General features: G+C 35.9%; 1 protein-coding gene across 1 annotated transcript in view; it reads left to right on the top strand.

Moving 5' to 3' along the window:
• Positions 1-5,097: 5,097 nt before the first annotated feature.
• Positions 5,098-26,639, top strand: part of LOC104536347 (low-density lipoprotein receptor-related protein 1B-like) — a gene marked incomplete at both ends in the record, with an annotated part of 106,353 nt that continues 84,811 nt past the window's right edge. Inside the window, 6 exons of the mRNA XM_010178928.1 lie at positions 5,098-5,298; positions 7,344-7,589; positions 14,975-15,172; positions 16,395-16,599; positions 20,137-20,301; positions 21,173-21,417. Coding sequence (XP_010177230.1) covers positions 5,098-5,298; positions 7,344-7,589; positions 14,975-15,172; positions 16,395-16,599; positions 20,137-20,301; positions 21,173-21,417 — 1,260 coding nt within the window. The remainder of the gene's footprint in view (positions 5,299-7,343; positions 7,590-14,974; positions 15,173-16,394; positions 16,600-20,136; positions 20,302-21,172; positions 21,418-26,639) is intronic.

The raw sequence follows: 26,639 nt of genomic DNA, 5'->3' as shown, positions 1-26,639 counted from the left end.
ATACGTTTTGAGGGACGTGAGTTGGTGAGAGCAGCAATAGTGACATGTTACTGCCCGCTTTTTTTGTTTTATGGCTGTAAGTAGTACCTGCAGGGTCTTCCCTTACTGTAGTTTTTATTGGCTCTGGTTATTCTGTCACAGCGCCACAGGCGTGAGTGTCACACGGCAGTTACAGCGTTTGTCAGCTTTCAGCCAAACATGTTTTTTCTGCTTAGAGTAATGGTGGTCTCAAGAAGCTGTCATATCCACTTAATCCCATGCACTTAAAAATACTCAGTAGAGGATATTCTTTAACTTACATAGAGAGCCTTTTAGTAATTTGCCTCTAATAGTTGAACGTTTTTTCCTGATAAGTCACTTGAACCTTTACTGCAAGCTTAGTTGATGGTCTTCGTCTTTTTGCTGGTATACAAATCTTTTCAGTACATTTGTCATATGTCTCCTTAACCACAGTTTTTTACTGAATAAATAAATACTTTTTTTATATCACTTCACACATCTTCTATTTTTCTTTTATATTTGTAAACTTTTAGTATTTTTGCTGGTCTCAGTCTCCAACCTGTGCAGTCCCATGCACTTAAAAATACTCAGTAGAGGATATTCTTTAACTTACATAGAGAGCCTTTTAGTAATTTGCCTCTAATAGTTGAACGTTTTTTCCTGATAAGTCACTTGAACCTTTACTGCAAGCTTAGTTGATGGTCTTCGTCTTTTTGCTGGTATACAAATCTTTTCAGCACATTTGTCATATGTCTCCTTAACCACACTTTTTTACTGAATAAATAAATACTTTTTTATTTCGCTTCACACGTCTTCTGTTTTTCTTTTATATTTGTAAACCTTTAGTATTCTTGCTGGTCTCAATCTCCAATCTGTGCAGTTCTTGAGCTGTGCTATCCAAAGTCAGCCAAAATGCAGCAGGGCACTTGAGTTAAAAGATTTCAGAATGATGCTTCTAATTTTTTCAAGAACATCACACAGTTGTTTGTGTTGATGTGGGATGAAAAATATACTAGAGTTTGTGCAGCATTTGAGGTGCAGTAACTACCTGATTGAGATTGACTACTGCTGAGCTGCTTCTAGCCAGTTATTTTCTGCTTTTCAATTAGATTAGACTTCTTTTCAAATTAGACTAGGCTAAATTAGATTAGACTAAGATCTAACTTCCTATTTTAAATTCTGATTCTGTCTTCCAAAAATTATTACAGGCATGTACTTCAACTCACTTTTATGTACTACATAAATCTATCCTTTTTATTCCATCTTCCTGCTTTGCAGTTAGTGCTGGACCAAGAGCAGAATCTGTGCAATCTCACTTAAAAAGTCATCTCATTACTTTAATGATCATAATCAAGTATTTCTGTGAAAGCAAATGCAGAAAAGCCATGAATACTTCAGTTTAGTAAGCAGTAGATCTGAACTGTATTGTATATTTGTCATGCTTACTGCTTTTTATATCTCTTTCAAGAAGCAGTTAATTTTGTATTTTACCATTTTTAATGCTACCCTGTGGGCTATTAATTTGTTCTTCTTGTTTCTCACATGTTACTAATGTACTAGGGGGAAAAAATAATAAAAAGGAGGAGAGAATAAGTAGAATTTCTATGGAATGGAAAATAAGGAACGTACTTAGAGAGGAAATAAAGTCAAGGAGTGGTCATCACAGTGGTGCTGGAAGAGGAGGGCAACAGGAATAGTAGTGTCTGAATGGGGAGGGTAAGTCAAGACACAAGTAATGTGATGAGTAGAAGAAGAATGAAGCGAAGTTGATACTGAGGAAGGCTGGGAAGGAAAGGTTTTCCAGAAAGATGATGAGGAGATTGGTAAGGCTGCCTTACAGATTCTGGGAGGGCTGGGGAGGAGAAAGAGGTTGCTGTGAAGAAACATGGCATGAGAGGAGCTTTGGAAGAGGAGATTTAATAAGAACATAAGAATGGGAAGCATGGAGGAGTTCAAAGGGTGGGTGGTAAGGGTATCAGTCATAAGATGGGTTTTCCAGTGTCGCTTCCACTTGTTCCCTGCCTGATCCTCTCTCACTTTTAGATCTTTAGAGCTGCACATCTTGTATTACTACTTTAATAACCTTTTTGAACATCATGATGGTTCAGAATGATGAAATTTCTGACTGGAGGAATGGATTCAGTTTACATTAAAAATTTAAATAAAAAAGAAACCACACCAAATGTTACATGTTATTCCAATACTATTGTTATTCTCAGTTCATTTTTTCCTGTGATAACAGCTGTCTTCTTCAGGCCCAGAATTTTTTCTTCTGTCTCATCCCCAAGACACTTATAAACATCTGCTTTCTACTAAAAGCTTTTAAATACCAGAAATGACCATGTTCTGGAAACAGTATAGTTCAGTCTAAGTCTCAGTGTTGTTCTGCAAGACAAGAAAGATCATTGACCATCGTAACATTTTGTTAAGTGTCAGATCAGAACATGCTTTGGTTTTGATGGGGTGAGATTGAGTCTGTTCTCTATGGCAGGAAAGCATTGCAGCTTTAGGCAGTTGGAAGTGAAGTGTAAGAGGAAACAATGCAATTAATGCTCCACCAAAGTAGTTCTCCTACAGTCAAATATATAATCAATAAAAAAAAAACTTTCTGGGCTTGGTGTCCTAACAAAGCACAGTATATAAAAAGCTCGTTCTGTTGTACTCGCTGATATTTGTAGGAAATAAAAAATGTTGGAGAAGCATTTTGATCAGGTTTTCCAATATACTTGTTGCTTCAGAACTTCCCATTCATTGCTTTACACGTATTTCTTCTGTGCTACATAAAAAAGCTATGGAAAAGAACAGATGTATCCATTGGTGCAATTAATTCGTGATGGAATTTTACTAAAAAGTTTCCTGGAAACCAAAAATATGAGTTTCAATAGGGGGCAATAAAGCAAAAATACTTCAGCGAATTTTGAGTAATGACTTCAAGACAGTCATAATACTTCATTAAGTCTATCTCTCTAGAATTTTGGCAAAGATTAATTCCTTGAAAGTATATTCTACTTAAGAACATGTCATAGCTATCAGAGTGTAAGATGAATCTCTTATTGTAAAATATATCTTCATTAAGATAAGAGACAGGCAGGAAAACTGATTTCTTCTGTAAACATTTGTGTGTATAAAAGATTTAAAAAACAGATTTGGAGCTCTACTGGAAGTGATGTCAGTTTACTCTGGGATCTGGATAGTTTGCTTGACTGGTGTTTTTAATCAGCTTTCATTCTACTGCTGTGTTATAATAACATATAAGATCAATGACCATTTCAAGATAATAATGAATATGGACAGGGCTTTTTTAAACGCTTGTAATTGCATGTAAGGATGGAGTGCATTCATATCATGCATACAACTTTGTTTCCTTGTGTCTCTGCAATTCTGTCTTTTCAGTGTAGGATATTTGGGATTTTGACCACTATAGAAAATGGTGAAGGCTTTTCCAGGTGATCTTAGACTGGTACAATTATATTCTGTAGTTTGAAACCACACTCACTGTAGTATGATCCTGAAGATTCACTTGTTTTTCTTCACCAAAAGTGAAAGCAGTCTTAGGTTTGCTTTGTGAGATCCTGCAGAAACAATTTGTTTTATTGTTCTTGTTTCACTATATTGTATCCAGTTAATGATGGCTGCATTTCCACTAAAAGAAGACTAAAATATCAAATGAAAAGCATTATGCTAATCATTAGCAAATATTTCTTTTAAGGGAAATTGAACTCTGCTACTGTTTTACGATTATAGATAATAGAGTCAGAGTCAGGGACATTGTGGGGACAGCCATACAGAACCTCTTCTGAGGGGCTTTAATATGGAGCTGTGTCATGGGTGATAAAGACAGCCTGTAGCAGATTTGACACTGGAGGTTTATTAAAGAACCAACAAGTTGAGAGTTTTACCTTAATTGATGATTTCACACACTCACTCGCTTGCTTTCCCCACAAAGTCAGAATCAGTCTCGATTTCCTGTTGTGGAGATTGCTACTAAGTGGGAAAGTTAGGGAGAAAGTTGTGTCAGTTCACGCTGTGCAACAGCTTGTAGTTAACAATTTCCAGCATCACCAGTGAGTGATGGGGCATCCACCAGCACTGCTGCCAACAAATCCCCACATTGCCAGGGTCTTCTTTCCCATTCCAGCTTGATTTTTCTCTACCTGAATAGTTTGTAGGAAGAAACACAAGATCAGCTTCCTAACCTGCAGTTCCACCTGTTGTCTCTTTATTAATTGGCAAATAAAGTAAATGCCACTTCTGGGCAGTCCAGGTGTTACCAAAATTTACAATTATAAAATAGCGAGCTAGTCACAAGGTTACACTTGAGAGTTGAACAAAGCTTTCGGACATAAGTGTACATACACACACACCTGTAAGTGGTAGTATTCACCATCTAGGTTATTTACCATCTGTTTAAAATCCCTGGCTTGGATGATTCTAATGTAATATATGTATTTTTTTAAAGATCATAACCTCTTTCTCAGTCCAGAGTCTCTTTTGCACAAAAGTAGAATTTTATTTTTTTTCTTCTTTTGAGAAGTGAAGAAAATGACCTGAACCCTGGTTTGGTAAAACTAAAATCATGTGAGAAATTCCATCTGCTGTGGTGGTTTTGTTCAAAAGCTTATCACTTATATGATTTATTTATCATAATCTGGGAAGGTACTGTGTGTAACCCCTAGAAAGTTTTTTTGGTTTAGTCCATGCTAATGGAAAGTCGTAGTAACATTGCTCCTATAAAAGACTGTTGGAGCAGAAGAGAAAGGGAGATTAAATAAAACCAGAAGTTTAAATAAAAAATACAACATTTTAGTATGATCTGGCATATCTAACAGATTATGAGGATATGTCCTGCCAGTATGCAATTCTGTTCAGCATAGAAATAATTAGGATTGAAGTTTGGAAAATTAGAATGTCAACACTAATGTGGATGATGCTTCAGAGTCTAAGCACAAGGTGGATTCTTTCAGTTCATCTAAGATGAAAGCACTAATTATAGGAAAGCATGATAAAAGAAATATATCTGTGTCATGTTAATGAAGGTTTTTTCCTAAAGTTTGCTTCCAGTCTGATTTGCTGTGTTTATTGTCTCTTTTCTCCAAGGGAGATGCATTAGCAAAGCGTGGCTATGTGATGGCGATATTGATTGTGAGGATCAGTCTGATGAGGATAATTGCGAGGGCTATATGTGTGGACCACCAAAATACCCTTGTGCTAATGATACCTCCATCTGCCTACAGCCTGAGAAGCTCTGCAATGGGAGAAGAGATTGTCCTGATGGATCTGATGAAGGCGATCTTTGTGGTACTTCTTTTAGACACATTTTCCTGATTTATTCTTGATATTGTCTGTCACAATACTTACTGTTGAAAAAAGCTGTTCTCACGTTAATCTTCTTAAAATTTTATCACGGTAGCCTATGGGAGGATTTCTATTTAATTTAAATCATACTGGTTTTGTGCTTGAAGTATTAGTTTTCTTCAAATAAGGGAAAATATAGTTCCTTAGGTAAGTCTTTCATTTCCCAACCCCTTAAAATACTCCTGGAGGTAAACAATTTAAAAAGACCTGGTATATCTGAAAAGATTTAAGCTAATTTGGAGTTCTTTTAAACTATAGAGGCTTGAGTTGATAGAATCCTGTCAGGAGCTGTGTAGGAGTTAATGAAGAAATGCATTGGGGTGACTAGAAGAAGTTAACATATATCCCTGATGGTGGTGTTGAAAGGGTTTCGTGGCATGTCAGACAGTGCAGGTTATCTCAGCAAAACTGTATTGAGTAAAAAAATGTGTAAAAGGAATTTTATAAATCTGACAGAAGCATAACAGATAACCTGACTGAATTATTACAAAATATATACAAAGATTAAATGAACACATTTTTCAAAGAACTTGCAATACTGTAGTAGTATAGTGATTGTTCAGGGGTAAGAAGTGAAAGATGGTTTGTAGGAAACATGTAGGTAATTTTATAATTCTTTTTTATTATATTAACAATTTTCCTATCTGCACTGACCTTGCGTAGCATAAAATTTGCAGAAATATGGCATGTTGGGCAACATTTGCATGTTAAACACATTGAAGAGCTTGATTCTTTTTTGTCATGGTAAAAAAAGCCAGAAAAACCCAAATTTGAAATCTGAACAAAGGATTGTGAAAAGGGCTTTTTTTTGTTTGGTTGTTTTTTTTAAATGGGAGTGAAATAATTCTTCTGTAGAAAACTGTTGTCTTTTACACATCTTATCGCAAGTGAGCAAGGCTTTCAGAGACTTGTTAGTATCAAACAAAATAACTAAAAGATACAAATAGATATAAAATATAAGCAAAGCCCAGGTTTTGGTGCAACAGTGGAACAGTTTGGCCCTCCCATTGATTCCCTGGATATCAGTAGTGCTATGTGGTAAGGAATAGTTCTGTGCTTTTTTTTTTTTCCCCTCAAGAAATCACAGAATTTCCCACAGACACAATTATGCTTTTAATTCACATGCTTTAAAGGTTCTGTAAATCACCTTCAGTTCATTTAGCAGAGCTTTGCAAATCATAAGATAACTGCAGAATGAAATGGGAGAGACAGAGAATGCAGAAGCAATATATTCTCTAGTAGCTCTTACTGGAAAAGGAGGAGAAAGAAATCCTGATTTTTACTTAATTATACATGTTTCTCTAACAAGTTGCTTGTGACACAGATACAGAGAACTGAGAGTTGGAGCCTTCTCTCAGAAAGCTCAACGGGTTTGAGCTTTGGGGGAAACATTTGGGGAAATATGCTTGTTTGTCTGTGCATCAGCTTCTGGTCACCATTGAAGATGGTTGAGCTACAATGGTCTTTGGACTGACTCTGTGTGGACACCCTTTAATTATTAATGAATTAAATAATCAGCATGAAAGTCTGAAAATATATGTACATTTTGAACATGAGGAAAAACTTTTTTACTGTGAGGATGCCAGAGCACTGGCCCAGGCTGCCCAGAGAGGATGCGGAGTCTCCTTCTCTGCAGACATTCAAAACCCACCTGGACACGTTCCTGTGTGACTGCTCTGGTGATCCTGCTCTGGCAGGGGTTGGACTGGATGAGCTTTCAAGGTCCCTTCCAACTCCTAATATTCTGTGATTCTACATCTGCCATCCTAAAATAATGATATGCGACTGTAAAGCTACTATGCTGAATACTTCCAAATTGGATAATTTAAAAAAAAATATACATAGAAAGCTGTTGAACAACTGTAAATTTCAGTTTGGACCTCTTTAGAGACCTTTTATGTATTTTTAGCTGACCAAATTACTTTAAGAATATATAGTATAACCAACAGCCATTGCAGTCCTGAATGGTTTTTTCCATGTTATTTCAGATGAATGTTCACTTAACAATGGTGGATGCAGCCATCAATGCTCTGTGATTCCTGGAGGAAGAATTGTGTGCTCCTGCCCTGAGGGATTCAGTCTGAGTGCAGACAACAAAACCTGTGAGATTCTGGACTACTGTACCAAGCACCTTAAGTGTAGTCAAGTATGTGAACAGCATAAAAATACCGTCAAGTGCTCGTGTTACGAAGGCTGGAAACTCAGTAAGGATGGAGAAAATTGCGTTAGTATCGGTAAGTTGAAGTTCAGTTTATTTTCAGTATTCCAGATGTTAGTAACTATTGTGTCCTTTTAGTGAGAGTTTATTTTTTTTAAATAAGAATTATAGGCTTGGATTATCCAAATGTGGGGCTGATAGCAGTCTGAAGAACTTACTAAAACCATCCCTATTCAGGATGAAGGAGCATTGCAGTATTAGTTCACTGCTTATAAGACTTTCTAAGAATGTTAATACCAAATAAGTTTGAAGTTGTATACAGTTTTTCATGTACATTTAATACTCAGAGGGTATATATATGAACATATGTGTGTGTGTGTATAAATATATGGAGTACGGGGAATTTGCTATGTATTTTGAAGAAACGGATGAATCTGACATCATTATGTTGACCAGTAGTATTAGAGGGTTCAGAAGTTTAATTTTGAATATGTATGCACAGACATGTAGTTAATTATCTGCTGCCTGTTAGAGTTCACATTTTGAACTGTTTTTTCGCCTATGACTTTCTGGTACTTGTTCTTTGACATCAGTAAGCCCGTTCAGCTAACTAATCAAGAAGAAAACCAGCATAAGCCAGAACAGGAGAGAAGAACGCATTTCCCCCAGTGTTCACTATTGATATGTACTGAAGCGTCATTCAGAAACAATGTCAGGAGTGTCTTTTACAAAAGCAGTGTGAATACGTGTGTCAAATACAAACATTTATGTGCAATATTAACTGTCATCACACCTTTAACCCCCTTGAAGAGAGTTAAAAATAGCAGTGATTTTGCTGTTTAGATTTTCAAAATTTCAGTTTAAGATTCTTTTACTATTTTATTCTTCATTATCTGAATATTTTTTATTTTTTTTTATTGCTTGAAAGAGTCCAGCAGAGCCACAAAGATGATGGAGGGAGTGGAGCATCTCCCTTCTGAGGAGCGGCTGAGGGAGCTGGGTCTGTTTAGCCTGGAGCAGAGGAGACTGAGGGGTGACCTCATCCATGTTTATAAATTTGTAAAGGGCGAGTGTCAGGAGGAAGGAGCCAGGCTCTTCTCAGTGACAGCCAATGACAGGACAAGGGGCAATGGGAGCAAGCTGGAGCATAGCAGGTTCAAACCGAACACAAGGACAAACTTTATCAGTGTGAGGGTGCCAGAGCATGGCCCAGGCTGCCCAGAGAGGTTGTGGAGTCTCCTTCTCTGCAGACATTCAAACCCACCTGAACGTGTTCCTGTGTGACCTGGTCTGGTGATCCTGCTCTGGAAGGGGAATTGCACTGCGTGATCTTTCGAGGTCCCTTCCACCTCCTAATATTCTGTCATTCTGTGATTTTCAGCAGTATCTTATCAATTCTGGGTAGAATTATCTCCCAAACTGCTGATAATTTATTTGTATATTTTATAATTCAATAGATACCCTGATTAATGTAGTCTTGATTGATTCAAGATACTCACCATTTCTTCAGTTGAATCACTTGCAAAAATTCTGAATCAGTAAGCTAGAAATAAAAGCCTGAGTTTCCTATTGCTAGTCACCTGAAATCATTCGGCAATTAGCAGGTAACTTAAAGGTCCATATTTCAGAAAATGTAAATTCTAATCCCTCTGCTTTGACAACGTTTGAGATAATTTACAAAATGTTTAGAGCTTTCTTACAATAGTAAAGAAGCCCCTAATTACTTATGGACAAAATATCTATTGCATGTAACAGAAAAAAACCTTTTAATTTATTCTTTGATAAAAGTGAAACATTTTTATGTCATGGATGTTCTCTTAAATTACACGTCTTGCCTTGGAGCTATTGTTTTTAATTTATTAAGAAAGTGATTGACACTCATGAGGCTGGAATAAGTGTTGCTATAATTTCCAGGACAATCTCCAAATTGAGTCTTTGTGTCTCTGTAGTTGTTACTATTGTATGTAAGCAGTAACTACTACAGTATGAGATGAGGAAAATACGTAGTTCAGATGTTACTGAGCTACGCTGATAGTAGACTCCAATTGTGCTTCACTGTCATATTACTGTGGTTCTATTTAACTGAATATTATTTTATTGCTGTTAAAATTCTCATGACAGTGCTTTTGTCTTACTGTCATTGACTTTTGATCAGTCCAATTTGTTTTATTATGGACACTTCCAGTAATTCAAAAAATGCATTCTTACTGGGTTACAGAAATGAAAGGATTAAAAGCATTTAAGACAGTGTTATAACTTGGTGGAAAAAAGCTTGAAACTAACTTCAAATTAAAGCAAATAGAAATGACCAGTAGTTGGATGCTGGGGTTGGGGGGGGAAGTGAAATGTACTCACTTGTGCTGAAAAATAAGAAAAGTGAGATACAATTTCTCAGATTTTCTTAAGCCTGTGAGTTATTTCTGCTTAATATTTACTGATGTTGGTGAGAATCTGGAGTTACCAATTGATTTTCTCAAACAATGTGATATTAAATGTATGATCGAAGGCCAATGATGTCAGCTGGAATAATGATACCTTTCTTTACAAACCATAAAGGTACTATCCTAACGCCATCAAAACTGCAGCAGAATTATTCCGTGTTAAATGTGACATATATGCTTTTATTGTCGCAATCGTGGCCCTTTTCAGCTTATTTCTTTTGAAAGGCATGATAATTATCTGAAGGACAGATCCTCTGATACTTTAGTTCCTGACTGTGTGAACAACATTTTAGAAAAGCGAGCACAATTTTGTTCTCATTTGTGAATCAGCCTCAAAAGGTCCATACCGTTTATGTCTCTGTGTATGAGATCTTAAATGACAATAAAATAAAGTAGAAAGCTTTCATATAATACTATTACAAGTAGAGTTCAAAGTGATCTTGTGAAAATAAACAGTCTTCCAAATGCCAAACTACTTCTTCAATAATACCAGTTGGTTTGTAGTAATTCCTAGAATAGCCAGAGTGATTTAAAATGCCTTGAACTGGGTGTAGGTGTGTATTATATTAGAGCAGTAACTAATAATCCTTCTTCCAGGAGAAAAAAATGACTTGGAGGAAAATGACTGCCTTGCCTTTAGCTACATTATTTTGCTATGTAAAATAACGCTTTCCTATATGCAGTCAGACACTTCACTGGTACACAGCAATCACGCCAAGTTAGTATGCGCAACTTCACTTTTTTTTTTTTCAAAATATTGTAAAAACACTTACTTGAGTCTCCATCAGAAATCTAATGGGAATTTGAATGCTGAAAATGCAGTAATGTGTGTGATTTGATTTTTTTTTTAATGACATATCAGAATCAAATAGTGTTTTTGTCAGAGGAATATAATGAATTAGCAGTGAAATATAATGAATGATGGAATAATAACTATATAGAAGAAATTGCTTGAACTGAGCACTGCTTTTCTTTTTAGTGTCTCTTTCAGTGTCTCTTTCAATGTCTCTCTCTTGGTTTCCCCTGTTTTCCCTTATTTCTGCTTGTTTTCTCTTCATTTCTTGAGGGTTTAAAGAGTTGTGCTTTTCTCCTTCAGAGTTTCTTCACTTTCCATATCTCTTGTTTTCATCTAGTTTGCTTTTTGCTGTTCTGGCATATGTACTGTTACATTACTGACTTCCTAAAGACTGTATGTTTCATTCACGTTTAAATTTGTATTGATTGAACTAAGACTATGCCTCAGAGCTCCATTATTCAGATAGAAAGTCAATATGAATTATATATTTCATACTCTTCTTCCTAGTTTTTCTTGGAACGCATTTCAAAACAAGTGGAGCTGAAATACAGCATTTGAACTCTCTTAGATGGTAATAAGCATGCAGGGAAAAAAAACTGTTGTTGAAAGATATTTAAATTTCATGTTATGTTCAGTCTTTCAGGATCTGGTAACACTTAGCTAAACCTTTTCCAAGCTGTGGGAGCTCTGTTATATCACTAGATACATATATTTGGGAAAAAACAGGATGATGTATCAGTATGTTTGATCTGCTTTAGCTGGTTTTAAATTATTTTTTTATATAATTTCAAGATAGCTTTTACTATTACCAAAAAAAAAGGATGTTGAGTCCTCTCTGAGCAATGCAAAACTTCTAATGAAGTTCTTTTCTCAGACTCCTTATGAAGTTTTCATTTTCCTTTGAGGTGAATTTCATAAAAGCACAGAGTAGGTTGCTTGCTGTGCTGCTGTTGTTAAAGTAAGCTTCAGCGAAACAATAAGCTTCAGTGAGCATTTTTCCCGAGAGAGAATATTAAATTAAAACCACTGGAAAAGTTGAAGCATTCTCGCTAGTCTTTTTTGAGTGCATTTTTAGGTAGCTTTCTTCTGTCAGAACTTTTGCATAGCGATGCAGTGTCTCTTGTTTGTCGCAGTATCAGTCATTCTTTCATTTTCTGTAGTACCACACCTTGACTTCACTGTATGGTGACCACATTAACCAAGAATCTGAATCTACTACTTTGTATTGTTATGGGAAGGGGAAAAAAGCAGCATACGACTATCTTATTTAAACCAAAATGTCCAAATAAACAAACTGATCTTACTTTGCCTACACACTTTCTTACCTATTTCTTCTTGTTAATTTACGTTCTTAAGTATGGCAGCTTAAATTTGTCAAGGTCCCGTTGACCACTTAATTCTTTTGTTCAGTAAAATTGATAATTTGCACTGTAGGGTGTGTAGCTTAAGCCAGACTGCCTCTACATTGAATTAAAAAAACTCATCCAACATAGCACAGACTTATTAGGTTTCTTTTTTTCCATTTTGTGCTTAATTACTGAGAAACATTTAAAAAAAGCTATATATGATGTCCACCACATGTGTTCTTATGCATTGGAGTTGCCTAAAAAACAGTGTGTCAGTAGCTGCCAATTCATCAGAAATTGGAAAGTGCTATTAAAGTGTTTCACGGGTTCAGATAACTGGTACTTGTGAAATAGCTCCTAATGTCAGTGATCCTCTTCTTCATTAAATTGTGTAACTGCTGCAGAGCTTTGAAAAATTGGCTTTGCAGAAAGTCATTCATTGCTTTAACAAATAGGAGGAACATTTGGAAAGTCCAAGCCAGATTACGAACAAGTACTTCAAAAGCAGAAACATAGCTCTACTGAGGTACCTAATTAATTTAAAACACTATAGGTAATTTAATCTGTATGTCCGGTGGTTATCAAAAGAAGAACATGAAATTAATCCTTTTGTAAAGAGGTATATAAGCGTGTGTCTTTTGGGTTGGCCAAAAAATAATTGTGATGATTTATTTTTTTTAATAGGTGTCTTGAAATATTACTACCTGCAAATTCATTTTGTAACTTGACAGCTGACAGTTCAAGCTTGTGTTAGAAAATGAAAGTGCATGGTTTTGTTAACAATGTTTTATTTGACATTGATTTCAAAATGGAAAACCACAAGGAATATTTCTGTCATATTTTGCTGTATTAATTCTGAAGAGTAAAAAAATGCTGTGCAAGTTTATAAAAAGTTTTGTGATGTGTATGGTGAAGATGACTTAAAACTGCAGCAGTGTCAGAATTGATTTGCTAATTTTTGGTCCAGAGATTTTGATGTTAAAAATGCATCATGCTCAGGAAGGCCAATTGAAGTTGATAATGGCAAAATAAAGTCATTGATCGAATCAAATTGGCGTTTATGATAGAAGAGACTGCTGATAATCTCAACATATCAAGATTGAGTGTTGAAAATAATTTAAAACAACTTGGATCCATTAGGAAGGTTGATATTTAGGTACCACACGAGCTCAAAGACATTCATCTCACTAAGCACATTGACCTCTGCGGTTCTCTCCTGAAATGTGAGGAAAATGATTGATTTTTTTGAAATGTATAACAGGCGATGAAAAATGGATCATCTACAACGACAAACAAAAAGTGTTGTGGAGCAAGCGTAATGAACCAGCTCAAAGCACTTCAAAAGCAGAAATTCCCCAAAGGAAGGTGATGCTGTCAGTCTGGTGGGATTTCAGGGGTATTGTGTATTTTGCATTGCTTCCCAGGAACAAACCCTTTAATTTGGACGTGTACTGTCTTCAACCGGATAAATTGAGTGATCCCATCAAACAGAAGCATCCAGAGTTAGTGAATCACAAAGGTGGTGTGTTTCTCCATGATAACCCTAGACCACATACAAGTTTGGTCACTCGTCAAAAATTGTTACAGTTTGGATAGGATGTGTTACTACATCCACCCTATTCACCAGACCTGGCACCATCAGAGTACCATCTGTTTGGTTCTTTACAAAACACCTTGACTGGTAAAACCTTCACTGCTGATGAGGATATCAAATTGTTCTTACAATTCTTTTTTGCTGAAAAATATAAGAACTTTTTTTGGCATGGAATCATGACGTTGCCTGAAAGATGGCAAAAGGTAATTGAACAAAATGGGCAATATGTGGTTTACTACAGTTTTCTTTCCTGTGAAAAATTTGCCTTTCTTTTACCCAGAAAAAAACGGACAATTACTTTTTGGCCAACCCAATATTTGGTGTTAATTTGTGCAACTTTAAGTATTTTAGAAGAACAATGCAATGTTGCCTATTTCCATAAACTGTCAATAATCTGTCTTTTATATAAAATGGAGGTTTAGTTGTGTGGAAAGCAAAACGGAGAAAGAAGTGGGGAAGAAAAAAACAAGAAGTACTTTCCCACAGAAAAGGATTGGTGTGAAAAACTTTCTGTATTAAAGTGGATATACGGGGTTGATTCAACAGTTTACAAAATCCAATTTTTATCTGTCTTGTTTGTTTTATTGACACATCTAAAACATGTAAGAAGTATAATAAAAAATCAATTTTATAGTATGATTGACCTGTGCAGAGGGTGTTTGAAGATATTTATATATCAATTTATCTAAGTTCACAGACACAAATAATCTACCATTATTTGAATAACAAGGAATTAGAACTGGTAGTTGGATTTGTGATGGGTGTATCAATAAGTATATAAAGTTTTCATTTCCTTACTTGGTAGTTTCAGGTGAGGTTTGGTTGGTTGGTTTTATTAAGCACTTACTTCAATTGAAAATTAAAGGTACGTTATATATATAAATTGTTTCAACTAACTGGCATTTGAAACAATACATAATTTAATGGATTATTTTTTCTAAAACTTTCGAGAAAACGGAGATTACTTTTGATAATGTGACTTTTTAGCACTTTAATTATGGACTCCTTGTGGTAGAGCTACGAAACACAGTTCAATAGTTGAGTTTTATATTCCCAAATTTAACATTTAATATCTCTAGTTGTGATCAAAGATAATGCTAGAAGGGAGAAGACTGTGGAACTGAAAATGTATTTTAAAGACTCCTTATCAGAAGATGAATTGTTTTAATCATCTATTTCCCCTGATAAAGTATTCAGTTACTCTCATTCCACTTGTCATTTATATCAATATGTAACAATATCTTCTTTATTATTCTTTTGAAATGTATAATCTTCTGCTTCCAGATCCATTTGAGGCTTTCATAATTTTTTCTATTCGACATGAGATCAGAAAAATTGATCTTCACAAACGTGACTACAGCCTCTTAGTTCCTGGTTTAAGGAATACAATAGCACTTGATTTTCATTTCAGTCAGAGTTTACTGTACTGGACGGATGTGGTTGAGGACAAAATTTACAGAGGGAAGCTCTCTGATACTGGAGGTATGGATTTCATCTTTAATTTCTTGGCACTAAGAACAACCACAGTTACAGGGTGAAATAAATCGTAACTGAGCTATCATTCACAGAGAATTTCTGATGGCGTTCTGCTTTTAAAAACATGTCTGTCTAGATTGTACTTGATGTAGCACTGGAAAAAGGCTTTTTGCTATAAAAGTTTTCTTTTGCTATAGAGAGAAGAAAATGGCAAATGCAAAGGGCAGGTGTTTCTTCCTGGTCCAATGAGTGCAATGCTGACTTTATTCATATTTAAATTTTGCTCCACCTTATTAAAATGTGTAAGAATTTATCAGACATCAAATAAAATATTTGTACTCATTAAGTGAAAGATTTTGCTTCATAATTGTATAGCATTCAGAAAGAATTGTTCTTTGCCCTGGTGACATATTTGTGGCCTATAGCTCAATATAATCTCATCATGCATTCAAAAGTGTTTCTACAGAATGTTCTTTATTGAAGTATAGGTTCAGTTGTGAATGCTTTCCAACACGTTTGGTTTTTGTTTTCTGATTAATTTTTTTTTCTTCTACTTAATAGATGGTATTTGTGGGTATTTTTATATCTACAGATCCAGACCAGGGAAGAAATATACTCCACTGCCAAGTGTGTAAAGACAGCTAAAGACTTGCTACTTTTCATTAATGGTTGTGGTGTTTATGTGAAGCCACTAAGGTGGTCTGTAGTTGTCCCACTGTATTATAATCACACTGTACCGGAACCCAAGTGACTTCTGTGCTGTATTTAGAAAAGAAAAAAAAAATATTACTGAAGAACTGAAATGGAGCTGCAGGAGTTTGTTTGGTATATCTAATCAGTGGGAAATGAAGCATGAGCATGTCCTTCACAGATGCTGCAGAAGAGATCCCTGCTAATAGGGCACATGTGCATCTCCTGTGTTACTCTGCATGTGATCTCTGACCTTTATTGAAAGGTTCAGGGCTTTACTTACTAAAGCATCAGAGAACTAAATGTTTCTATTACTGTAGAATGAAGATTATTCATATATTACCAAGAGTATACTTATTTACAGCAGTCTATCACATTGGTAAAGGAAAATTATCACATGGAAAAGTTATCATCCATCGGGTTAATCAAGAATTCACTCGAAGACTTGTATGGTCTGTGTTTACCATGTCAGACTCTATATTAATTCTTTAAGACTCTCTTTTTTTTTTTTCCCCACCCTTTCTTTGTTTTTTTTAAGGTGTTAGTGGCATTGAGGTGGTAGTACAACATGGCCTGGCCACACCTGAAGGTCTTACTGTAGATTGGATTGCAGGAAACATATACTGGATAGACAGCAATTTGGACCAGATTGAAGTAGCAAAACTTGATGGCACTTTGAGAACAACGTTAATAGCAGGAGCTATGGAACATCCAAGGGCGATTGCTTTGGATCCCAGATATGGGTAATTAGAAAAAGATTACTTTTTCATCTTGCAAAGTATTTTAAAGATGGAGGTTTAAGTGTGAAATGCCTTGATTTTCTTTGTGAATTATAGTTCCGGATTTTTCTTTAAGAGTTCTTGAAAATATGTTGAGTAAAATACAATCCATTATTAGTGTGTTTTGCCCCAGTGAAAAAGATGAAGAAAAGGTAAGTCGAGAGATGGAGGACTCTGCTTTTCGGCAAATTAATTCCCTTGCTGTATGATTGTTTCATCTAATTTTTTGATGTGGATGATAGTAATTGAAGCCTTTGATCTAACCTTCCTGTGTGGTTAATGGACAGATTTAGGTATTGCCAAGGTGATTTATTTCATTCAGAGACTGATGTTTTGGTAGGACTGTAAAAGTATAGCTTCGATGTTACTGGAAGACTAAAAGTTGTGTGGTAAATTCACCTCTGGGGGATTTGGGTTTGATTCTCCATCTTTAAAGTGGAGATAGTGCTTGCAACTCACGTCAGTATTTTTCTACCTATTCATAAGGGATATTCTATAAGCTGCAATATTATTAATCATAAGCAACCGAGTGAAGTAGATTCTGGCCACTACCATAAATACATATTTTACCTAATGCGTGTCATAATTAAATGTTTCTAATAAATATTAGAAATTTGTAATAATAGAAAACAAAATATTAATTATAGCAGGCCAAAATTAGCTGTTTAAAATAAGTATGCTTAAATTAAAATGTTGCCTGATTTTGGTAATATGCTAACAGTAAAAACTCTTTTCCCATAAAGTGTAATTTTAGCAATCATCAAACATATAAATGTATTTCACAATTCCATTTTAAAACTTTCACAGTAAAAAATAAACACTGACTTTAAAACTTTCCTTAGTATATTTTTGCTTCCTTTTTAAATTATACTCTCATGTTTTGGCAGACCAAAAATGACCCATACAGGCCATTCATATTAAAATTTAGCTCAATAGATTTAAGTAAAACCATTCATGGAACCCTTAGTTCTCTGTTTAGCTGGGTGTTGGTTCTGTTTCTGTACTGAAACTCAGTCTACATTTTTCTGATGAGTTAGAGCAGTGCTTTGAGGCTGTATGAAATTGCAAACTCATTACAGAAGCCTTGTTACCCAGTACTGCGTGTAGCTGGATCTGCTTAGAGTGACCAAAAGGTAATGGTCAATGTGTACAGCCTCTTTTCATAATTATTGTTCTTTCAGAGAGGAAAAAAACGCAGAAAAAAACCAAACCCCAAAAGAGCAACAACAACTGAAACAAATGTCACCAAAAATAAGAATTACGATGAGTGTGCAGAATCATCATATTAATTTTCTTTAGGAACCTACTATGGTCTTACTATGGCCTGAATATTTATTTCAGAAACACTGCTGTGGACATAAAAACAGAAGTAGGTCCCTCTGAGACCTCAATTTCTGAATTAGGAAATACATGCTTTAATGAGTAAGGACCTTGCCCTCTCAGTTCAGATGCTAGAAATCTTATTTACAGAGTGCATCGCTTATCTATAGAGATCTTTAAAAAGAGGCATCCTGTTGGCAGAAGAATTGGCAGATAAGTTGTTTAAATTAAATGGTTGGGAGGAAAAAAAAATCAAATCACTGCTCTGCCTGAAACTGAAGGCTTAATCTACCCTTTGAAAAGGTAGAAGCAATTGCGTGCTGCATTCTGTTAGAAGTAAGGAAAGAATAAAATCTTTGAACAAAGATGGGAATGACTCTTCAGTCTTTTCACAAATAAATATCAATAAGCAAACATTGATGATTCAAAGTAGCTGGTTGTGTTAGGATTGCACAAATCCTGTATCCCAATGGAGGCGAGGCTGCCATAGCTCCATGTCTTTCATTCCAACCTCTGTGAGGCTGTGTATTCCCAGTCCACACACACACAGATGCACATACAGATAAACTTACATACATATATACATGTACATACACATATGCTTGGCAGAAACTCTCAGCACTGACACAAACACCACCAGTGGCCTCATCCTGTTAACCCTCTGGCTGTTGAGGATGAAGGTCTTTTAGTGTGAAATACATAACATAATGTGGATTTTTCCAGAAGCTGGGCTTAGACAGTCAATGTACCCCATGGCTGGCCCTGGGATAGCTGGGCTGCCCAGCTGCTGGCTCCAGGATGTGTGAGCCCCCAGGCTTGCAGCCCCACACCAGCTGCTGGGCAGGATCCCGTCACAGGTGTAGACACCCAGTCCTACCCAGTAGCCAGCCCTGGATCCTTACTGTCCTCAGCTGCCGCACACACAGACTTCAACATCTCTCAGCCAGCCCCCAAAGCTCACGGTCCCTCTGTCAGTTAGCCTGGTCCCTCTAGTAGCCAACTGCCCCAGGTGCCTTGCAGCCGAGGACTTGCACACATCTGTCTGCCAAGCCACTTAACCCACACCTGTTTGTCTGGCTTCATCTTTGCCAGCAATCACACACTGATGTGCACACCCTCACTGCTGGCACCCCAGAGGCCCTGGCCCTGTGAACTGTCACCTGGCTCCAGCCACTGGGACACAGCTGTGCGCAGAGAGCAGAAACCCTCACCCAGGGAGAGAGAAATGGGATTTAGTAGAGAGACAGGCCTTTTTTATACCCTTATCCCTTGTTATTTGAATACAGCCTGTACTATTGCTTACAGGCATGAAATGGAGAGGCCGTATTAGAACATATGTTCAAGACTGAACCTTTCCGATGTTACTTGTCAAAAGATTTTTTTCAGTCTGAATATCTGCAATTAGCTCTTAACAGCTAATTGGAAATTTTCATATCAAAGGTATCATTTAACAACTGAAAAAAAATTTGTATGTTGTTGACAAATTAACAAGCTAAGAAGAGTCAGTGTATTTTTGGCCTTCCGATAACACTGCTTCTGTTACTTAACAAGAAATTTTTTTGGTTATACAGGCCTAAGCTCTCCTTATTGGGAAAAAATCAAGATAGCACGTAACTGAGAGAGCCTACCACACAACACATCTTTTCAGTTTTCTTAGAAAGAGTAATCTGTATAAAATTTGTTAGTAGTTTACCAAAATCTTCACTGGAACACTTAATAATATATTAATAACTCTAGCGTGTTCCTTAATCCCTGCTACCTCAAATCACCTTTCTTCACCTTCCCCATCCTCCTCATCTGTGGATTGCTTTCAAAGGTTCTCATTATAATTTTTTTAATGAGCTGGGTTTCTAATTATAGAAGGAAGACAAGACAAGCTGTTACTTACACTAATGGACATGAAAAGGGGAACACTATTAATCTTCTCGTTTTTAAAAGACTTCTTGAGTTTCATAGTTACTCCAGCACTAATAGTGAAATGTTGCCTCTGTGTTACCTCATTGCTTCAAGGAATTTATACAGTTGCCCAAAATCATCTATGTTTATTCATTTAATGTAAAGCACATGAATGTTTGATTTATTTATTTTTTTTCCCTATATTGTCTTATTGAACCGTTTGGAAATATTCTGCATGCTTTAATATTTTCTCACATTTCATTTCTTTTCCTTTCCTCTCACCAGAATTCTGTTTTGGACAGACTGGGATGCAAATTTTCCTCGTATTGAATCTGCTTCCATGAGCGGAGCGGAAAGGAAGATCATATATAAAGATATGGATACTGGAGCCTGGCCTAATGGCCTTACTGTAGATCACTTTGAAAAAAGAATAGTATGGACAGATGCCAGGTAAAGTGATAACAGTATTCTTAGCTGTTCATAAATCCTTATTCGTACATACAGAAATGTGAACTACGTTGTAAGCAGAATGTAGCTGTGTATAAATGAACAGTCTGTGCATTTCTTTAATTGCATTGCTATTATACATAATTTCTTCACGGTGTGTGTGGTCTGTGCCAGCCAACCTTAATGGCCCTGACCAGGGACCTTCCCCTGCATGTCCTGCCCATGATCCCAGGATCCCATTTCAGCTCAACCCTGGAGCTTGGCCCCTGCCTGAGTGACACCACTGCGGCACCAGTCTCCAGCCCAGCCACAGCCATGCTGGGCAATGGGCCCTGTAGGTCCAGACACCAGTGCACAGGGTGGCTTCCTGGTCTGACCCTGTTCTGTTAGCACAAACTTTTCTGGCGATCTGGACTCGTGGTTGAACCTGGCAGCCACCTGGGGTCTGCCCTGCTCACCTTGCTCAGGGTTAGTGAATGAGGCCTCTGCCCTGCCAGCAGATTAGACATTATAGATATCAGCCATTAGACACAGGCCCTGACACATAATCCTGGAAGACCCAAGCTATTTCACCACTTTTTCTATATGTTCATTGGAATAGAAACTGATTTTCTTGCTATATTTTCACTGCATGGAGGTAAATTTGACTTATTTGACAAAATACAAGCAATCCTGTATTTCATATCCCTAGTTAAATTAATAATGTCACCTAAATCAACTCTGAACTTAATGATTGTTCTATAAAAATTCTTCAGTCTTACTAGTATATAAAAGTGAGGTTTTTATACATTTTTGATCAATGACATAATGGTTGTGTGATTTATTTATTTTTTGTTTATTTTTATGTAATCTTACATTTGGGGTTATCTTGTAGATCGGATGCCATTTATTCTGCGTTATATGATGGAACCAGCATGATAGAGATTATACGGGGTCATGAGTATCTGTCTCACCCTTTTGCTGTTTCTTTGTATGGGAGTGAAGTATACTGGACAGATTGGCGGACCAATACGCTTGCAAAAGCCAATAAATGGACTGGCCAAAATGTCAGTGTAATACAAAAAACAAGTGCTCAACCATTTGATCTTCAGATATATCATCCAAGTCGTCAACCACAAGGTGACTATTTATAGAATAATTAATTACTATTCCTGTGAGGGGGGCAAAAGTATTCTTTTTATTTACAGATATCCATATATGATTTCGCCTTGAACTGAGAATTCTTAATGAAATGTTGTATTCATTAGTAGTGTTCCTTGGGTGGTAACAGAATCTTTACTCAACCCAGAAGCTTCACGGGATCAATGTCTCTGAATATTGCCCATTTGGGCTCTTGTTCTTGGTCTGTTACAAATGCAGTGCAGAATCACGCTTACTTAGAAGGTTTCCAATTTATTTTGCTAACTGGGTTAACTAGTCTGACAAACAAGAACACAGCAATGTTAGTTGTCTTTCTCTTGCTTCTTTTCAGACGATGATGAACTTTTCTGTGTCATGTATACAGTATACAGTTGTTAGTTTTAAATATTCAGTGTGTGCTATTTGCTTCAATTTACTCGTTCACTTGTCTGTCTCTATTTGCTTCTCAGTCTTCTTGTTCCCTCTTAAGACTGCACAATTTAGAGTCCACCACTGCAGACTGCTACTTTTCTACCTAAGTAGCCTCAAATTGTGTGTTGTCCATAAAGTGACACTTTTCCAGAGCGTATCCTATTCACTCAACAGCTTTTATTTTAAAAATAACATTTACAGTTTTCAATTTCAAATTAACACAGTATGTCTTTCATGCGAGAATGAACTCACCCTGCTGGAGGTGTGAGTCTGGAGTTTAAAACTTCAAGAAACTTCAAAACTTTTTTGGTGTGGATTGCAGTCAGAACTGAAAAGAAGTTCACAATAAATGCATTAATTAAATAATAGGAAATTCTTTACCTATTTCTTGATACGTTCTTTTGTAACTTTTACTTCCCATTTGCATCTGTATAAAGCTTACCTCTTCATTTGTATATATTTCCATTTCAATGTTATAACAGCTTTAATAGTATAACACCTATTTATACCGGAGCACTGCTGTAAAGTTACAGTAAGTGCATAGGCTTTGTCATTAGATAGATAGTCCAACAGTAGTTGTGTATTTAGTAATCTTCAGCTACTATAACTTAAAATAAAACTATTAATCTGGAAAATGAAAACTGACTAGATTTTATCTATCAAGTTTCATTAAATATGCTATTTAGCTCCTAATGAAAAATGCAGGAACCTGCTAGAACTTAGCTCTTTTGTGTCTGTAGCATAGGTATAAAGACTAATGATTTTCCTATAATTTCAGCTGAAGCTTCAAGTGATTTTATCACTGAATAGTGGATCTCTCGTTCATATGGGAAATACTTGGGCAAGAAATTCAAGTTATTGACTTCAGTGGTTGTACATGTAAAGGTTCGTGAGGACCAAGATAGAAATCACAGAGTATTCCATAAGCTGCACATCTAGTATTTTTCTAGAGTATAACTGTATTTATTACTTATCTGAGGATTACAAATACAGAGATTTTAAACTGGTGTAAAATTATTTTCCACTCTAAATTTTCTGGCTTCAGTTGTGACACTATGTAGACTGTACCTAAGGATGTTGCTAATAACATAAGCAATATTGAAATCCAGATTATTGTAAGGGTACTTGGCATGTTTTTTCTGTGATTTCATCGTGATACCTATCTGCTGGTAGTACTATCTGCTACAGATCTGTGTTTGTGTGATCCAAACACATCTTCCTGCCTTCTCTCCTACTTCCTTTTTTCCCCAACTGCTGTAGAGTTGAGGGTAGGTGAATCCAAGATACTTAGTAGAGTGATGACAACTGGCAGTATTCTTCTACTTTTTAACAGTTATCTCCACTTCTGCCATCAAAGGAAAGAGAATCTTAATTGATTTGGGAATCATAAATGTTACTGGAAATAATTGGATAAGTGTTGATAAATAGTAATTTACTAAGAGTCCTTGGTTTTATCAATCAGATGCTTTAATTTATTCAGTGTGAAATAATGAGTATGAGGTGATCAGTTGAAGTAGTAATGAAAGGACATGATAGGATGCTGAGCAGAAGAAAACGGTCCTGGTTGAACTCCAGTTATTTTGTTGGAAGGGTACTTTGGAGATCAGTTCTCTCTAGAGATCCCCATGTAAAATGAAGAACTAAATAAACTGACATTCTCTGATACAGCTATAGCTGCATTGATATTTAAAATAAATTTAATGTTAAGGAAAAAAAGTATAGGACAGGGAGACATTATGATATTGCTGACAATTTCAAAACCTGTTCTTGGAAAACAATAAATGAGAGTATTGATCAAAAAGAGCACAGAGCTCAGGACCTCTCAACCACAGCTGGAACCCCAGCTTTCTCAGGGTAGTCCAACTCTTCAATATAGCTCTCCTATACACATTTCACAAATCTTTTAGTAGTAGTATCAGCCATCAGAGGGAAGAGTTAAGTCTCTGTAGGCTTTTTTGTCTCTTTATATCAATAACTCATGGGTTATTTGTAAACAACAAACCAGATCATCCAGAACAGAACAAGTCATGATTAGTGGAAGAAGTGAGTTGCCCTCATATTGATTATACGTATAGTTAAGTTTACTCCAGCAACTATTTTTCTGCCGTGATATTACTATCTCCTATCTCCCATAAACTGTTCTTCCCTAGTAACTTCACTATCTCCAACTCTTCATCACCTGTCTGACTTTCTGTACGTTATTTCATGTAAATGGGCTTAGGGAGACAAATTTTCTAGGGTGTGAAAAATAGATATTATTATATATTTTTGTATCTAAATACATATTTATAGATATCATGTCTATAATAATGCATAGTTAATATGTGAATTTATACTTAAACAGATACGTGTGTACATATATGTAATTCACATATGCAAATGTGTGTGTACATTTTTCTCCTTATTTTTATAGGTTTGAGTTCAACATTACATTCTGACATGGGTGAGATAGCACCAGATGCATTATCTATTAGTAAATTAAATTATGTTGTTATAGGACACATCTGGGCTGTATCTATCTATAGCTATATAGGTATAGCTTCTAGCTACACAAGCTCTTGGGATGTACCTTGTAAAATACCGATGCTGGAAAAAGAATTGACGATGTGTTTTTATTGTATGATATAACAAAGGGCAGTGACTTAATTTGTATGTAAATATAGAAACAGAAAAAAATACCATTGAAGGATGGTGACCAATTAGAAATAGAGTGTTCCATGATCTCTGGATACATTTCTTCTGCCAGAAAGTTGATAGTAATAGAAACATCTTTAAAATTCATATTACATATACATCTTTTTTAATATTGAGAAATGATATGGAGTTATATTTCTTACCCAGGGTTTGTAGTGCTTAGTAAGCTATTTAGACTTTTATGTTAGTAGGTTCTAAGCAATTTTTATTTGTAAACATTAAATCCTGACAATTTTGTATGACTTTGTAAATGTCTTGGAACTCGGTTCTGCATTAGTTATACATAGAAGACTGTAGATACAGCTCTAATGTAAATGAGAACCAGCAAGTAAAATTCTCCCTGCACATCAGTAGTCAGAAGGTTTGAAGAATGCTTTCTAATAGCATGCATTGAAAACAGGAAAGCAATGAATACAACTCACTGTTGGTTTGTGTGTCTAAGCATCATGACAACTTTGATAAGCATTCACAGTGAACAACTCCTGATCTACCTTGCAATATGTGACATATGTTATGAGGATGTGTTTTTCTGATGGATTTATCTTAAAATAATAATGAACTTATATTAAAGAAGAATGTTACTGTTTTTAAGTGGATGTCAAGTTCCTTGGAATTTATTACTGTTTGAAATAAGCCTCTTACAAGAATTTACTTTTTAGACCAGGACACTGTTCTAACAAAGCTGATTTCTGGACAAAAGGGTATGCATGGCCAGGATCTTAAAACATGGGTAAATATGCATCTCTGCACATCTCTTTAATGTAGTGAGTTTTGCTATTTTTTATAATTAATCACTTCCTGGACTTAAAAATTTGAGGATCTGTGTTCTATATTTGGTGTTTTCACAGTAGCACTGGAGTTGCCATTAGCCATTTCTTGCTGTCAGAAAAAAAAACCCAACTCTTTTTCTGTTTGGACTGAGGCCAGGCAACGTCTTCAGAGAGAGACGGCAGCCTAGGGAGACATCAGGCACACGTAGCTTGGCCTCAAGGCAAGGTAGAAGCTGTAGAAGAGATTTCAGCTCTTATTTGCCAGAGTCAGGAAGTTCAACTATCAAGTTATGTAGTTGCAGCTTTTATTTTATGGTGTGAAAAACACCAGGTTCTGATTTATGATTGGCCTTCTGGGTTCGCTCTAAATTATTCTCTCTCAGTGGATGCAATTTCTTTCTATGAATCTCTAGTACCCAACTGTATTGGAGCTAGAGAAAAATGGTGATACTGTGTAATTACTTATTATTATTTCTTTTGAATTTGTAGCAATTTTGCAATAAATGAAGCAAGATAGCGTGCAGTTTAGAATCCTAAAATCAAATTAACAGTAGATTTACATTGCAAAAAGTCAGTGTAAATATAGCACTGGAGGACAAACATGTAGTCACAGCTCCATAGCTGTACATCTGGGTCATCTATGTAGAGGTTATTAGCTTTTAAAATATTTCTTACAAATTAGTTTGATTGAAATAAAGTAGAGCAGAGCTAAATAAATTCTAGTAGCCTAAAGCAAAATTATTTCAGTTAATCTAGGGCAGATGCTGATTTGAAATAGAGAAGTTATAGTGAGATTTTTGTATGGATGATAGGTTCCTCTGTCAATAAAACACAGGAGATTGCGGGGGGCTTCCTGAGCTAATGCAGAATGATGTCATATCTCAGGAATATGAGTTTGAGACCTACTCGTCTTCACAGAATCAAAGCTGTGTGTCAGGAATGCTATTTAACATAGCAAACACAGGTCTTGTAGGAAGAGTATTTTTTCTCAACTACCATTATATTTTAAAAATCCACTTGCTGCAAAGAACAAGGTCTTCTATTTTAGGCATAAGAAGTACCATGAGGTGTACTACTGAGGACAGTGATAAGAGGAGTAAATATAGTGCATTCGAAGGTTCACAGCTTTTGAGCTGTTTTCAAGCTGTGAATTCCTCACACATTTCCCAGTTTTTTGCATTTATCAAAGGTATTACTTTGAATTTAAAAAAAAAAAAAACCACTGTATTATTTTTACTTTTTGCAGATTGAATTTGTATACACTAAAAACCAGGACAAGCAGTATAATAACTGCTGAATATAAATTATTTTGGGACCACTGGTGTC

This window comes from Mesitornis unicolor, unplaced genomic scaffold (assembly GCF_000695765.1).
Source record: "Mesitornis unicolor isolate BGI_N332 unplaced genomic scaffold, ASM69576v1 scaffold402, whole genome shotgun sequence".
Classification (NCBI taxonomy): Eukaryota; Metazoa; Chordata; class Aves; order Mesitornithiformes; family Mesitornithidae; genus Mesitornis; species Mesitornis unicolor.
Note: the sequence above shows the minus strand (reverse complement) of the source record. Positions and strands in the feature narration are given on the sequence as shown.